The 16,332-nt window shown below is 36.8% G+C and overlaps 1 protein-coding gene and 1 long non-coding RNA gene across 9 annotated transcripts in view; one reads left to right on the top strand and one right to left on the bottom strand.

Annotated features, from left to right (window-relative positions):
- Nucleotides 1–16,332, bottom strand: part of LOC112914815 (uncharacterized) — a 28,599-nt gene that overhangs the window by 7,169 nt on the left and 5,098 nt on the right. The window contains exons 2-3 of the long non-coding RNA XR_003233939.2: nucleotides 14,533–14,706; nucleotides 6,128–6,371 (exon numbers count right to left, since the gene is read on the bottom strand). This is a non-coding gene — a long non-coding RNA (uncharacterized lncRNA). The remainder of the gene's footprint in view (nucleotides 1–6,127; nucleotides 6,372–14,532; nucleotides 14,707–16,332) is intronic.
- Nucleotides 1–16,332, top strand: part of CHUK (component of inhibitor of nuclear factor kappa B kinase complex) — a 37,377-nt gene that overhangs the window by 18,563 nt on the left and 2,482 nt on the right. The window contains exons 10-20 of one of the 8 annotated variants that reach the window (XR_003233938.2): nucleotides 750–944; nucleotides 1,909–2,011; nucleotides 2,789–2,912; nucleotides 3,313–3,464; nucleotides 5,590–5,651; nucleotides 6,593–6,702; nucleotides 7,495–7,544; nucleotides 13,473–13,569; nucleotides 13,864–14,011; nucleotides 14,564–14,697; nucleotides 15,310–15,547. Coding sequence is in view for 6 of the 8 variants with exons in the window: in XM_072739759.1 (XP_072595860.1) it covers nucleotides 750–944; nucleotides 1,909–2,011; nucleotides 2,789–2,912; nucleotides 3,313–3,464; nucleotides 5,590–5,651; nucleotides 6,593–6,702; nucleotides 7,495–7,544; nucleotides 13,473–13,569; nucleotides 13,864–14,011; nucleotides 14,564–14,697; nucleotides 15,310–15,433 (1,299 nt within the window). In the remaining 2 variants the exon portion in view is untranslated. Of the gene's footprint in view, nucleotides 1–749; nucleotides 945–1,908; nucleotides 2,012–2,788; nucleotides 2,913–3,312; nucleotides 3,465–5,589; nucleotides 5,652–6,592; nucleotides 6,703–7,494; nucleotides 7,545–11,671; nucleotides 11,906–13,472; nucleotides 13,570–13,863; nucleotides 14,012–14,563; nucleotides 14,698–15,309; nucleotides 15,565–16,332 lie in introns of those variants that run through there. The other 7 variants (XR_011997534.1, XM_072739759.1, XM_025991998.2 and 4 more) reach the window with 7 other exon arrangements.

The following is a 16,332-nucleotide window of genomic DNA, read 5'->3' as shown; positions in this document are numbered from 1 at the left end:
TCTATTAGGGACTTCATAAGTGGGAATATTTCCTTCCAGGCCTATGATAAGTTTTTGAGAGTAAATAAGTGTTGCCTTTTAATTTTTTTTATAATTTTTATTTATTTTCTATTTTTAAAAATTAATGTTAATTTTTTTAGAGAGGGAGAGGAAGGGAGAGAGAATCCCAGGCAGGCTCCATGCCCAGGCTCTTACAGCCTTGAGCTGGTGAATTGAGCTGAAATCCAGAGTTGGATGCTTAACTGACTGAGCCACCCAGGTGCCCTTAAGTGTTGCATTTTTATTTATTTTTTATTTTTTTTTAAAGATTTTATTTTATTTATGAGAGACAGAGAGAGAGAGGGAGAGAGAGAGAGGCAGAGACACAGGCAGAGGGAGAAGCAGGCTCCATACAGGGAGCCCGACGTGGGACTCGATCTCGGGACTCCAGGATCACGCCCTGGGCTGAAGGCAGCGCTAAACCGCTGAGCCACCCGGGCTGCCCAGTGTTGCGTTTTTAAATTGGGATTTTTATTTCTAGATTTTGTACATCCCTGTAATTTTGAAACTTTATTCTTTGGAGCTAACATCTTTTGTAGAAAAGTAAACTCTACTGTTCAGTTTTCAAAATGTTATTTTGTAATTATGGAAGGAGATCTCACTTTGAAAAATGATTGAACCTTGTGTAGAGATATTCCCTTTAGTATCTAGCACTGAATCTTTTATGTGGTAAATGAGCAATAATCATTTCTTTTTTCTTATTTATACAGATAGTACACATCCTAAATATGACTTCTGCAAAGATAATTTCTTTTTTGTTACCACCTGATGAAAGTCTTCATTCACTACAGTCTCGTATTGAGCGTGAAACTGGAATAAATACCGGTTCTCAAGAGCTTCTTTCAGAGACAGGAATTTCTCTGGATCCTCGGAAACCGGCCTCTCAATGTGTTCTAGATGGAGTAGTAAGAGAATTCTAATATACTTATAGTATAAGAACTCTGTTAGCTTGGAGGATTGCATGCTGTGCATTTTTTTGGATGCATAGTTGGAATCCCCTTGGTGGGGGGGTGGTTCACATCTTACAATTCTTATTTTAATTTTATCCTACTCATTATTTTTATCATTGCTTCACAAGGTGAACAAGATATGTTTTAAACTTTGTATGACTTTCTCTTTGGTGACAGTTCCCCCCGCCCCTTTTTCCCACTTTTATACTTAAAGCCTAAAACCTTGAAATTAGACCAGCAGTCTCATAGATCCTGCAAGAGGATAGATGGATGGTAAAATATTGTGCTCATGACTCTTGTTGTTGTTGTTTTACTTTATTGAGGCAAATTTTATATATCATGTAATTTACCCATTTCGTGTATGCAACTCAGTGATTTTTTTGGCTTATACTATAAACCAGTCATTACTATAAGCCAGCTTAAAGAAATTTCCATGTCAATAAGATTCTTCATGTCTGCTAACTCTTAATCTCCATTCTGTTCCATTTCAGGGAATCACTATTTTGCTTTCAGTCTCTGTAATTTGCCTTTTTTAAACACTTCATATAAATGGAATCATACAGTCTATAGTCTCTTGTGTCTGACTTCTTTCACTTAGCATCACGTTTTGGAGGTTCATTCATGTCCTAGCATGTATCAGAATTTTATTCCTTTTGATTACTGAATAGTATTCCCATTGTATGGATATATGTTGCTGTGACTTTGTGCTTTTGTCCTTTTGGGGTCTGGTGATTGTTTTTCACATTAATCCATCCTATAGTTATTTATTTCTCCTAAATAGTAATCTAGACCTTGAATCTGTAAGATGTATGCGAATAAACATTGACCTTACTCATTTACATTTCACATTAGGAAATGTGTTCAAGTACTTAGAGAACCTGGTATTTTCAAGGGTTTTTAAAAATTGTTTCTTTTTCAGAGAGGCTGTGATAGCTATATGGTGTATTTGTTTGATAAAAGTAAGACTGTATATGAAGGACCATTTGCTTCCAGAAGTTTATCTGACTGTGTAAATTATATTGGTAAGTATAGCTCATTTACTGACTGAGGTTTAAAACTGAAATAATACAATTTTGACTCAATATGGTTAGTAGAAATGGTCTTTTGGTGTTTCTGTTCTGTGTCTCATACTTCTGGTTTTTAATTATGATGAGAAATGAATTTATACAGATTGGAAGGTAAAATAGTAGATTTCAAGTCATCTCTAGATCCCTCACTTGGAAGAAGATTTACTTTCTGCAGGATAAGGCTCTCACAGAAGAATGAATCTCCACTATTAATTAAGCCTGCTTTCTAGTTGCTTTATGTAAGCGTGTTCAGATACTTCATTTTATATGAATACTGCTCAACGTTCAAATGTTTTCATTTATCCTGTGAGAATTACTCTTTTCTTTGGAAGAAGTGATTAGTTTCTGTATACCCAAAACTAAAAATCAAGCATAATATTGTAAAATCAAGAACAAAACTGGGCAAAGGGCTAAAATCATGTAATCTTTCCTTTTTGTTAGTTTTTTTTAAACAACAGTTTTAAATTTACAGAAGAATTGGGACACCTGGGTGGCTCAGCGGTTAAGGTTCTATTTGCCTTTGACTTAGGGCATGATTCTGGAGTCCTGGGGTCGAATCCCACATCGGGCTTCCTGCATGGAACCTGCTTCTCCCTCTGCCTATGTCTCTGCCTGTCTCTTCTGTGTCTCTCATGAATAAATAAATAAAATCTTTAAAATAAATAAATGAATAAGTAAATAAATACATAAAAAGTAACTTCCCACCTCTTTTCCCCATCTTTTTACATATAGTACGGGACAGCAAAATTCAGCTTCCAATTATACAGCTGCGTAAAGTATGGGCTGAAGCAGTGCACTATGTGTCTGGGCTGAAAGAAGACTACAGCAGGCTCTTTCAGGGACAAAGAGCAGCAATGTAAGTGGATTCTGTTGTTTACAGGTGCAATGTCATGTGCATTAATGTTCAAGAATTAATCTTGCTGTTTTCACTAATCAGTATTCCATGCAATACTGAAATATTGGACTAATCTGAAATATAATATTCTCACCAGACTTAAAGAATTCTTACTAATGGTCTGAAACCATCCAATTGCAACAGCTTGAGAGTAGTTCCTGAGCAGTCCTAGTATAAGAAGATTGTTTTATCTTAGAATATCACAGGTAGGGAGTCTTCAGAGACTAGATTCTAGTCTAAACTATTTCTCTCAGATTGATAATAGAAGCTTAGGCTTTGGGTTAATGGCAGTTTAAGCTATTAAATTTTTGTTCACTTTCTGAAATACTATTTTTTTTTTTTTTTTTTTGCTATGGTTTAGGTTAAGTCTTCTTAGATATAACGCTAACCTGACAAAAATGAAGAACACTTTGATCTCAGCATCTCAGCAACTAAAAGCTAAATTGGAGTTTTTCCACAAAAGCATTCAGCTTGACTTGGAAAGATACAGTGAGCAGATGACTTATGGGATATGTGAGTGTTTGGGTAACATGTTTGAAAGAAGTGTTGAATCTCTTGAAGCCATCTTCTGTTTTGCCTTCTTGCCTCAGCCCATTGTTTCATTTATATTAACATTAGAGCAAGAGATAGGTTGCCTCAAGTCCTCATAAACAGTGTTTGTACTGAATAGTAGCTGCTTTTAACCTTTAGATTAGCAACTTTACTTCCCCACAATTGAACTATAATTGGACTAGGATGGTTTAGCTTCAGAAAAATTCAAAGGCAATTTAAGAACTTTTGATTTTCAAGTCTCATTTTTGAAATAGAGGCGCTTGGGTAGCACAGTTTCTGTTTGACTCGTGGTTTCAGCTCAGGTCATAATCTCAGGGTCCTGAGATCAAGCCCCACATGGGGCTCTGTGCTCAGCATAGAGTCTGCTTAAGACTCTCTCCCTCTCTCTTTCATACCTCCCCTCTGTACACAGTGTCTCTCACTCTCTCTCAAATAAGTAAATCAATCTTTTAAAAAATAGATACAAAGTCTGTATTGGGATGTCTCCTTAACCAGGGAAGTCTTAAACTACTTATCTTACTATAAATAATAATACAAATAATTCCCGAGTTTTTTCTTCCAAACCACCTACTGTGGAGTTCCCCCCCCCCCTTTTTTTAGTATAGTACACAGCCTCCAGTTTTCAATATTTGACTAAGCTCTCTCCTTTCAGATGTATTAAGGAAATGTAAGATGGAGATTTAAAATTCAAATAGTAAGCTGAAGGGGTCACCACCAATATTTCTGTTTTCTGTCATAAAACAAATTCTCTTTTGGGAAACAAATCCTATTCGTATACTTGTCTTAAGCAAAGTGTATGTATATCAGAATAAATGATCAGCAGTATCCAATTGGGTGAGTCAGTTTACCCATTAGGACTGGTTCTATGATTGATGTTTTATTTCTATTTTTGTATAATAAGCATTCTAATGAATGGCAGAACACTGTAATTATTTCACCAAATTATCTTTGACTAATCAGCTGTTAAAAAGGAATGACATAGACCTGTGTACTCATACTAAAAGATCACTTGGGTCTTTAATGGCAGTGATGTATTAAGTTGGGGAAAAAAAACAGAAAAGTATATAGAGATAGTCTCACTTATGAGGGGAAAGGGTATGTGTCTATGTAACAAGTGATTAACAGTAAGATCCTTAGAGTGGAGGGGACAAAGAGAGAGTCTTTTCTTTTTATATCCTTTTATAGTATTTGATTTTTATTTTTTATTTTTTTAATTTTTTTTTTAATTTTTATTTATTTATGATAGTCACAGAGAGAGAGAGAGAGAGAGGCAGAGACACAGGCGGAGGGAGAAGCAGGCTCCATGCACCGGGAGCCCGAGTGGGATTCGATCCCGGGTCTCCAGGATCGCGCCCTGGGCCAAAGGCAGGCGCCAAACCGCTGCGCCACCCAGGGATCCCAGTATTTGATTTTTAAAAAATCATGCTCATGTATTACTTTTCCTTTTTTTTTTTTTTTCATTTTTTAAGAGAAAACTATTTATATTGGTTTCTTAGGGGTGCTGTAGCAAGTTACTATAAATTAGGTGGCTTAAAGCCACAGAAATTTAAATAAATAAATAAATAAATAAATAAATAAATAAATAAATAAATAAATAAATAAAATCATAGAACTGTGTCACAGTTCCAAAGGCTGAAAATCCAAATCAAGGTGTTGGCAGGGTCTATGAACCCCCTGAAAGCTGTGGGGAAGAATACTTCCTAGCTTCTTCCTAGTTTCTCGTGGTTTGACAACAGTCCTTAGCTCCTTGGCTTGCAGCTGTAGCACTTTAATCTATACCTCTGTCATCAAAATAGAGCTCTCTCTTCATGTGTTTGGGTTTCTCATAAGAAAACTAGTCATACTGGATTAATCCACCCTACTCCAGGATGATCTCATCTTAATTAGCTAACTGCAATTGGCAGTGACCCTATTTCCAAATAAGGTCACATTCTGAGGTACTGAATTAGGACTTCAACAAAGCTTTTTGGGGGGACAGTTCAATCTATAACACCATTTTTGATGATGATATGGTAAGGAAGTGGATAGGTCAGTAATTAAGGCTATGGCTATTGCTGAGATAACCAATTAAGACTTTTTTTTTTAGCCTCAGAAAAAATGTTAAAAGCATGGAAGGAAATGGAAGAAAAGGCTATCCACTATGCCGAGGTAAAATCACTAGCTCATTCTATATGCTTATTAATTCCTAAGATCTCTCTTAGAAGTTGTCTTTCGTTTCAATATATAGAATGTTTTTCATGTTACTCCTGAATATCAGACAAAAATCTAGTAGATGCTTTGTATGTGTAGAGTTGATAAAAACAGGGGCTTTGGGCAAAAGAGATTAAACTAAAACCTTGCTAAACTTGTTTCCATATTACATGGACTTACACTTTTTAGTAGGGTTATGCAGATTAAATGGGAATAAATATAAATGGTAGTTATTGCTGTTATTTTTATGATTGGTTTAGGTAGGATAGCTGTATGTACTGGTTATCTGAAATGGTCCCAGTTTATATCTGCCTTGCCATAATTATCAATGATACTCCCTTTCACTCTCAAAATTATGCCTGTTTGGACAATAAATTATACATATGGTCATGCTAGTTATAGGTCATTCTCTAGGAGGAATATTCCTTTCTTACCTGTTACATCTGTCCATGGTCCTACTTAATTGTTACTCTCCTGGATGTGGGTAAGGCAGTTAATATCCTTAGGTAGGAAATCCAGTGTCTTTTTCTTTCTGCATTCTTATTCAAGACAGTTGGGAACAAGAGGCAATGAAGATCCTATAACTGAGATGCAGTGGTTTTGGTAGCCACTTTTCCTGTCTTGTTAATAATACTTCTTTTTGCTTCTCAGGAGGAGAAAGCAAATGCTAGTAGTTCACTGTTGTCAGAAGAGAAAAGAGAGGAGCATGGGTATTAAGTCTGTCCTTGTATGAAAGATTAAGTGTCAGAATCTGAAAGATAAAAAAGCTTGAACAAAATCAGTGTTTCATATTAAATCATTTAGTTCTACCATTGCAGCATATCGTTCTCTGTCTCAGTTCTTTTCTGTTTTGTGTGGTGGTGAGCCTGTTATTTCTTTTGCATTTCATCATATTTTAGGTGGGTGTCATTGGTTACCTGGAGGATCAGATCATGTCTCTGCACACTGAAATCATGGAGCTGCAGAAGAGCCCTTATGGAAGACGTCAGGGAGACTTGATGGAATCTCTGTAAGGAAGTCTTGTGTTATTGGTATTGATGTCTATAATTTTTTTGTCACAGATGGTTCTGTCTGTGTACATCTAGCTGATTAAGGCTGTATTTGTTCTTTTCTATAGTTTTCTTTCTCCAAATATATTGCCATCATATTTTAGGAGGAAGTTTTTCTTAGTCACAAGAAATTTTGGTCATGACTTAAGGGTTGACCTTTGCTGTTTTAATCAAAGCATCTTTTCATGTGGGTGTAACAAATTTTTCAAATGTTCTAAGTTACAGACTGTTGCCCTGCTTCCCATACTTCTGGCCCAACTTCTTGTCCATTAAATGCCCTAAATGAGGTTAACTTCCTAGGTATCTGAATAGAAATTTCAGATTGTTTTTCCCTAATCACGGGGCTTCATTTTTGCCCATTAAAGTGTTTCTGATGCAAGGATGTTGTATATGTGGTGGTAGATCAGAGCAGATATGAAATATATTAAAGTTTGCATTTTTATTTACTTAAAAACAATTTTTAAATAGATTTTATTTTTAAGTAATCTCTACACCCGTTTTGGGGTTTGAACTCACAACCCCGAGATCAAGAGTTGCATGCTTTACTGACTGAGCCAGCCAGGTGCCCCTAAATTTTGCATTTTTAGGTCTTGCTTATTACTCTGTAAAATGCTCTGTAAAATGTTCATTGGCAATATGTACTTGCTTTAAAATAGATTATACTCTATTCAAATAGTATAGTTCATTTCAAGTTGTTGATTATTAGTCATTGAATTATCTTCACATTTGGAAGCATGTTTTCTCTTTCATAGGGAACAGCGTGCTATTGATCTGTATAAGCAGTTAAAGCACAGACCTTCAGGTAAGACACTTATCACTGTACACAAGGCATTTTAAGAAACCATCACAGGGACACCTGGGTGGCTCAACGGTTGCATCTGCCTTCGGCTCTGGGTGTGATCCTGGATCCGGGGATTGAGTCCCACGTCAGACTCCTTGCAGGGAGCCTGCTTCTCCCTCCGCCTATGTTTCTGCCTTTCTCTCTGTGTCTCTCTTGAATAAATAGATAAAATCTTAAATTAAAAAAAAAAAAGGAAACCATCACAAACTTAACAAATACAGGGATTGGATTTTTTAAAACAAACTGCAGAATAAATTCCAGTTTTGGTATTGCCACAGAGCTGTTTATGGTACAATTTTAAGTTGATGAGAATTTAAGAGATTAGGAAGGCAAAGTAACAAGGGAATTGAGATAGAAAACTTTTTAAAGCGAAATGAAAGGAAGGAATGAAAGAGAAAAAAGGAACTCATAGAAGGGGAAGAGGAAGCAAGAAAATGTGTGGAAAGATAGAAAAAATAAGTGCTGCTTAAGGTTAGAGAGGTTGGACAGAATTTGATGCAGTGCTTTCATGTGTGGAGTGATCGGGGGGAGGCCCATTTGCTATGCCAAAGCAGTGTACCTTAAAAATGATGCCTTCATCTGCATCTGGTTACTACTTATTTCATTGGCAAAACAATTCCTATCAAACATCTGATGAATACAGAACATGGTCTATTGACAGGAGTATTGGAGTGGTATTTGGAAGGCTTGGGTTCTAGATTGGGCAGCGTACTGACCAAGGTACCTAATTTTCTTATATCTCATTTTCCTCTTCTGCAAAATGGGGCTGAAACCTAGCTTTCCTAAGTCAGTGAGTACGTATAACAATGTATTTAAGAGGCTGTTTGTGAAAATGCCTCAGGAAGTATAAAATATATGTATCTGCAAGATATTATCCTTCTGTTAAAAATTGATTTGTTTTGATGGGTTATAGAAGAAATAAAAAGTGAAGCCTGTGCCCTAATTTGCTATATATACCTAAATTACCAATAAATAAGTAAAATAAAAGATATAAGTTTTATACTTTAAAATTTACAAACAGGGCATCTGGGTAGCTTAGTAGTTGAGCATCTACCTTTGGCTCAGGCTGTGATGCTGGGGTGCTGGGATCAAGGCCCTCATCAGGCTTCTTGCGTTTCCCTCTTATGTCTCTGCCTCTCTCTGTGTCTCTCATGAATAAATGAAATCTTTAGAAAAAAAATTACAACATATGCAAATTAATATTCATCCATATGAAATTCTGTCTTAACAAATAACATGATCTCCTCTAAATTGATTTTTATTGGAATAGAATTTGTTCAGTTTATTCCTACAGACATTTATGAGGTACATATAAGATAGGCACCTGACCCTGCCTGGGGCTCAGGAGTGGTTAGAAAATGTTTCCTGCAGGAGATGACACCTGAGATAAGCCTTAAAGGATAAGTAGCAGTAGCCAGGTGAAAGGAGGTGCGCTCTTGTGTGTACAAGTATAGTCAGTAAAGACACGTAACACTTAGCACGTTTGGGGAAATGTAATGGCTGGATTATAGAGTTTTGGGAGAGAGGCTGGATCAGATGTGGCTGGATCATGAAGGATCTGAAATGTTATGGTAATGAGTTTGGATTTCATCATGATGGCAAAGAAAAACCTTAAAAGTTTTAAGCAGGGGAATGGCATGACCAGATTAGCATTTCAGAAATACTGCATTGGTAGCATTGCACATAATGGATTAAAGTGTAGCTAGACTGAAGACAGGCATTGGCTATGAGGCTGTTGAAATAATTATAACTCCATATAGGGTGGGCCATGAGCTAAGGCAGAGAGCCTGAACTGGGGAGGCTGGTGAGAGGAGGGTAAGGGCAGGAGACATTTACAAGGTAGAACTGATAGTGTTGGGTGATGGATTAAATATAGATGGCTGGACCTGGAGTATGGAGTCATAATGCCTCTCAAGATTTTGGCTATGGCAGCTGGGTGCATGGTCAGAAGGACTACTCACCATAATGGGAAGAAAGGATGGCACATGATGGGAAAAGAAGATGAATTAATTTCTGTACATGTTGATGTTTGGATGTCAGTGGGATATTCAAGTAGAGAGGTCTAATAAATAGTATTAAATATATATATGTATGCATGCATGTATGTATAAACACACACACACATATATATACATATATATATGTATATATATGTATATATATGGATTTAGTAGAGAAGTTGATATTTAGCTATTTGAGAGTAGTCAGCCGTAGGAGTAAAGTGATCATTTTGAAAAAGTAGGTTGAGTATGGAAGCCAAGGATGTAATCCCAGAGAATACCAACATTCAGGAAAGGCTAGAAGCAGAAGAGCCAGCAGAGGAGATTGAAAATGACCAGGATAGGGCAGCCCCGGTGGCTCAGCGGTTAAGTGCCACCTTCAGCCCGGGGCGTGATCCTGGAGACCCAGGATAGAGTCCCATGTCAGGCTCCCTGCATGGAGCCTGCTTCTCACTCTGCCTCTGTTTCTGCCTCTCTCTCTGTGTGTCTCTCATGAATAAATAAATAAAATCTTTAAAAAAAAAAAAAAAAGAAAATGACCTGGATATAGAAGGAATTATATGATAGGATCAGGACAGAGAGTTTCAAGAAGAAAGTGATCAGTGGGGTGAAATGCTATGAATGTGTGGGTAATAAAGATGATGATAAAAAGAATCAACTTAGCAGTTTGGATACCATTGTTGGTCTTGACAAAATAAGGCCTTTTGGGAACAGAAATTGGAAGCCAAGGAAGGAATGAACCAGGAAGAAATAGAGAAGTCAGTCTAGACCAGCAGTTCCCGAGGTGTGATTCATGAAGATCATTGAGGTCAAACTATTTTCATAACACTAAGACAATATTTGCCTTTCTCACTATGTTGACATTTTCACTGATGCTATGAAAACACTGGTGGGTAAACAGCTTATACCCTACTTAGCAGGTATGGATGATGGCACTAGTACCAAATTATGTAAGTAGCTATTATTTTCACCACTATGCATTCACAGTTTAAAAAAAAAATTCATTTAAGCATGTCCTTGATAAAGTAATAAGAATTCTATTTAAATCTCAACCCTTGGGTACATGTCTTTACAATATTCTGTGCAATGAAACGGGAAGTGCCCCAAGAGCACTTCTTCTGCTGGGTTTTTTTGTTGTTGTTGTTTTTGTTTTTGTTTTTGTTTTTTTGAGAAAGCCACAGTGGCAGGTGTCTTCTCAAAAGATAATGAAACATGACTATTGCTTTAAGGGAAAAAGCCAACAATGTTAGTTGGCAATGATAAAACTCCATGTTTCAGACAAAAAATTAGAATTTAGGAAATCTTGTATCCATCAACTGAAAATTGTCAGCTTCTCAGTACTTAAACTTTTTTAACAAGATCAGTAGTTATATTAAAAAGACTTGCAAAAAAAAACACACAAAAAAACCAAAAAACAAACAAAAAAGACTTGCAAAAATGTAAGATAAGGCCAATTTTCTCACTAACATTTTTTGGAAAATAGTTATTTTTAATAAAAATATGTTAATAGGTAATGAGCTTATTGTTATTTTTAAGTGAATAAGTAAATATTTTTAAACTTCTCAGTTTAATTCCCGAAAAACACCTTGGGGTTCTTAAGAATTTTTGAATGTACTGAGACCAGTAAGTTTGAGAACTGCTTATCTAGGCAGTTCTTTTCAGAAGCTTTCCTGTTAAGGAAAGAAGAGAGGGGAGCAGCTAAGAGATGAAGAATCAAGGGAGGTCAGTCTTCAGAAGGTAGACTTGAGCATATTTATTATGTGCTTGAGGGCCCAAAGCCTATGAAGAAGGGAGTCCCTAAACAAGCTTGAGAGGCTAACTCAATTAGCCTTGCTGTCCCTGGTATTAGAGGGATTGTGGGTGTGGATACTGACACTTTATGGTTGTAGGGGTTAGAAGATGGGGGTCTCCCTTGTGGCCTCCCATCCTGAAGTAAGAAGTGGGGTTAACTGTTAACAGAAGGCTTGGGTGATAAGGTTAACAGAAGAGATGATGACTGCATAGATTTAAGGAGTATGCTAAAGATTTTTAAAAGCTGGTATGTACACAGGCTCAGTGGTTGAGCATCTGCCTTGAGATCTTTTATAGATCACTCCTATAGCGACAGTATGGATAGCTCAGGTCGTGGTCCTGGGGTCCTGGGATTGAGTTCTCCATTGCGCTCCCCACAGGGAGCCTGCTTCTCCCTCTGCTTATGTCTCTGCCTCTCTGTCTCTCATGAATAAATGAACAAAATCTTAAAAAAAAAAACAAAAACTGGTGTGTACAGTGGAAGATGTTGCTGACCCAGAAGATTTATTAAGAATCCAGAGCAGAAATGAAAACTTGTGAATTAGTAGTGACAACAGAGAATGGTAGTATATTTTTTGGTGTTTAGTGGCTTGGCTGCAGGAACTGACAAAGCAGAAGGTTAGACTGATTCAGACTTAAGATTTTGCTCATAGAAGACAAAAAAATTCAAGATATTGACAGAAAGTGATATAAGTGATATGAAGCTGTGGTTAGAATAATTGAAATTTAAAATTTCAATAGAGCAAGTCTAATTCTTTTTTTCTAGTGTCTTTCTAGCTTAGAGTTGACTTGAGACTCTTGTTAAGCTAAAAATGGTGAAAAACTTTCTTCATTTTGTATGCTGGAGAAGATTAATGTTCTGAGGTCTCTGAGAGGAGCTTATTTGCAACTCTTTATCTAGTTGTGAGGGAGAGACAGAGGGACATGTGTAGGGAATAAACTTGAGCTGTGGGGGAGAGGTCTTTGCAGTGATAACAAAGGACACTGAACTTTTTAAAAACTTTTTTTGATACCCTTTTCATAGTAAAATATGGGTAATAGTTGTAGCCATCTCCCAGGACTCCTATGAGGGTTAAATGAGAAAAGTGTTAAGTAGGTGATAGCAAATAATATTTTTGCAGCTGGGACTAAAAATTGTTCAAGGAAATACCAGCATTATCTGTGAGCAGTCTTCCAGTTTAAAAAACTTTAAATGCCCTTTTTGAAATGTTAACAGTGCTTTTTTTTGTTGTTGTTCTTTTTTTTGTTTTTTTTGAGAGGGGAAGAGTACAAGCAGAGCAGAGGGAGAGGGAGGGAGAGAATCTTAAGCAGGCTCCACAGTCAGTGCAAAGCCTGATGTGGGGCTCCATCTCATGACCCTGAGATCATGACCTGAGCCAAAATCAAGTCAGACATTTAGCCAACTGAGCCACCCAGGCACCCTGTTTTTGCTGTTTTTTTAATTGAGTTACATCTCCTGTAGACTGTAGAACTCACTCACTGTGTCCACACAGCCATCCTATTTGAGGACATTTGGCATTTCCAATTTAAGATGTTCTACTACCCTCAGACTGAACTTTCAGGGTGTGTTTAGGTCCTTTTATTAGTGCATCAGGTTTGGCTTAAGTTAGTCAGCTTTTTTCAAAGTTTCATGGGCTGCAAACAGATGGATAAACATGAAATCCCAAGTATCCTAGATAGGTCAAGGGCCTCCTGCTTTTAAACCAGTGAAAGTTTGATAAATTGTCCTACTGTTTCTAAATAAATGGTGTTAATCATCCAAGAAAAATTGATCTTTTGGCCAGAAAGCTGCATATGGATTTGGGATTTGGGTTAATATGGGTTAAAGATAGCTAAAAATATCCTTCTCAAAACAGGCAACTAAGTTCTGTGAAGATACAGTGATAAATTTATATATGCATTAAACACACACACACTTTGTTTTTAGATATATATTTGTTTATACATTATATAATCTTAAAATTTTAATCCAGTTTTAAATTTAAATGGAGATGCTTATTAATTAAAACTAGTTTCAGATTTTTAGGAATTTTTTGTTTGGAGGCTGATATGTTCATGCAGAAAAGAGGTTATACCCACTGACTGAGATCTTTTATAGATCACTCCTATAGCGACAGCACGGAAATGGTGAAGATCATTGTGCATACTGTTCAGAGTCAGGACCGGGTTCTCAAGGAGCTGTTTGGTCATCTGAGGTAGAAAAATTGTTTTATTTCCTACTGAAAAGCCAGGGTACTTTTATCATGTTCCTTTCAAAGTGTAATATCCTTTTTTTGTAAATATACTAGACCCAGGAAGATATCTGGTGATACCTTGGGTAACTTGGCCACAGTTGTGTGCGTTTAGGTGTCCTATTTGTGTGCATCACTTTGGAAATCAGTCACTAAATCTGGTGCTGATTGTGGTTCATTTTCCCAGTTGGGTGTGGGAGTATGGTAGATAGTCTTAGGGGGATGTCTAATTGTGTGACACTGATTTCATCTCTCCAGCAAGTTATTGGGCTGTAAGCAGAAGATTATTGATCTACTGCCCAAGGTGGAAATGGCCCTCAGTAACATCAAAGAAGCTGACAATACTGTCATGTTTATGCAGGGAAAGAGACAGAAAGAAATATGGCATCTCCTTAAAATTGCCTGTGTAAGTAACTTTTAATAAATTATTTAATGTGACATTGATTTGCTAGTATTCTCTGCAAAAGGGATTCTTTTATCGGCATGAGCTGAATCCTTTTAAAGATGTCTGTATTTTGTGTTAAGGTTGATGCTCATGTTCTTTTCTTGGTGTTTGGCTTCAGATGCAGGAGATCATGATCATCCTTCATTCTTTCTTTCCTCTCTAGTCTCATGTTAATCTATTCCTTCCAGCCGTAGACCACTGTGGAATCCTATCCCAATTTGGGAGTAGATGAGTGTGATCAGTTAATAAAACTCTAGCCCCTTGTTCAACTAGTTTTTTTTTTTTTTCTCCAACAAAAGTGGAATGAGAAGGGCAAATACATTTGGTTTTAGTTAAGAAAGGTGGTCAAGGACAGGATAGTTTTATACAGAAATACTTATAAAAAGGTGAGGATAGTTTTGTGGTTGTGCATCTAAGCACTGGTAGAAGTGTAAATCTTAGGAACATTGTAGGAAATTGTATGAATCAATTGTGGTGCTTACCTGTAATCTTATTTACTTTTTCCCCCTTCAGACACAGAGTTCTGCCCGTTCCCTCGTAGGATCCAGTCTAGAAGGTGCAGTAACCCCTCAGGCATCAGCATGGCTTCCTCCAAATTCAGCAGAACGTGAACATCCTCTGTCATGCGTGGTAACTCCTCAAGATGGGTGGGTTCACTTTGCAACAATAGATAGTTGTTTTCAAGAGCAGTGGTAGGAATGAAGTAGAGTAGAGCATAGTGGTTAAGAAATAGTCTTCAGTACTTTATACACCAGGGTTAAATCTTGACTGTCCCTTTTATAATAATGTCCCTTTGTAATAACCTTGGGCAAATTAACTTGATTCTTTAAATGTTCCCATTTCCTCACCTGTAAAATGGGAACTGTTCTGAAAATTCAATTAGATGTTGTATGTGAAGTGTATGGAAAGTAAATATCAGCAAATGTTACTTATGTAGCTCAATCTAAGTTTTAAGTTCTTTCTCTGTTACTGGCTTAGCAATTCTTTTACCCAAGCTATTTCTTCCATAACCATTTATCTCAAAAGTTATGCTGTCTTTTGGATTTATCATTTTGGGGTCCTTGATCACCTTTCTAATGAATTATTGAGTGTAATCTACTTGATTTTATAACTTGGTATTTCTAAAATCGGGCTTTTTTCAATGCCTTAAATCAGTTTTGCAAATAAGAACTCAAGTGTGAAGCCTTATATTTTCTTTTATTAATTCCTACTCTCCTGCTAAAAGCTGAATGACTATCCATTTCTGTTATTTTTCTCAGCATAAGATGTGCCGTATCCAGAGCCAGTGGCTCTTTGCTAGCTTGTGTATTGTCGCTTTTCTCACAACTCATGGAGACCTCTACAGCAGCACCAGCATTACCTGGAAGCTCTGCCCATAATTAGTTTTGCAGAAGTGCAGCCATGTTACATCACTGCTCAGGAGGTCATGCAGTTGCACATTCTGTACTCTACTTTTATGAGAGAAAAGCACATGGCAGGAAGGAAAGCTGATATCAGGTATTTTATTTTTTTAAAGAAAGCAAGTTGTAGGGTGTATCTTGGGATCATTAGAGATTTGGCCCAATGTAATACATCCACAGCTACAGCACAGGCTATATAATTTAATTGACTTTAGAAAATATTCCATTACTCAGAGTTGAAACAAATAAAATTTAGTACATTACTAACCTTTTTACTTTTGTTAAAGGCATTTAGGTTAGGGGATGCTAATGGTTGCAAATGTCACCTCTATACAGTCAATTTCTAATTTGAGTTTGGGTTGCTAGCAAAAGCATGTCGGACAGGAATTTTAAATATGTTTTCCAGTAGGAATACGTTATAAAGTAAAATTGATTTTAATTACAATGTGCACATAATACTTAACCACCAAGGTGGGATCTGTTGGATTCAATTTTTCATCTTTTGAATACATGCTTTAGAATTAGAATTTAGTTTTGACCTTATAGTGGCTATCATTTATGGCCTAGAACTAATTCTAGTAAGGTAGAGACTGAGGGCTGGTAAAAGGTAAAGGATAGAGGCCAAATGGCAGAGGAAAGTGGGGAAGGTGGAAACCAAAATAAGGATTTTCTTCAAATATAAACTTCCAGAGATTCTTGTTGGTTCTGGGCAGCTACCTTATGATGCTATTTTCTTCTGCTGTCCTCAGAAATCAGCTTGCTTGTTTTCTTTTTCATCGCTGTCATCTGTAGTTTCCAACCAGAGTTTTCACCTTCCCTTATCTTTGCAGACCAGATTGTACTTCTTTATCGTCACCCTTATATTTGTGTCTCTGGAGTAAG

Source organism: Vulpes vulpes, chromosome 15 (assembly GCF_048418805.1).
Source record: "Vulpes vulpes isolate BD-2025 chromosome 15, VulVul3, whole genome shotgun sequence".
Taxonomy (NCBI): domain Eukaryota; kingdom Metazoa; phylum Chordata; class Mammalia; order Carnivora; family Canidae; genus Vulpes; species Vulpes vulpes.
The sequence above is the reverse complement of the archived record's forward strand: the minus strand, read 5'-3'. Positions and strand labels throughout refer to the sequence as shown.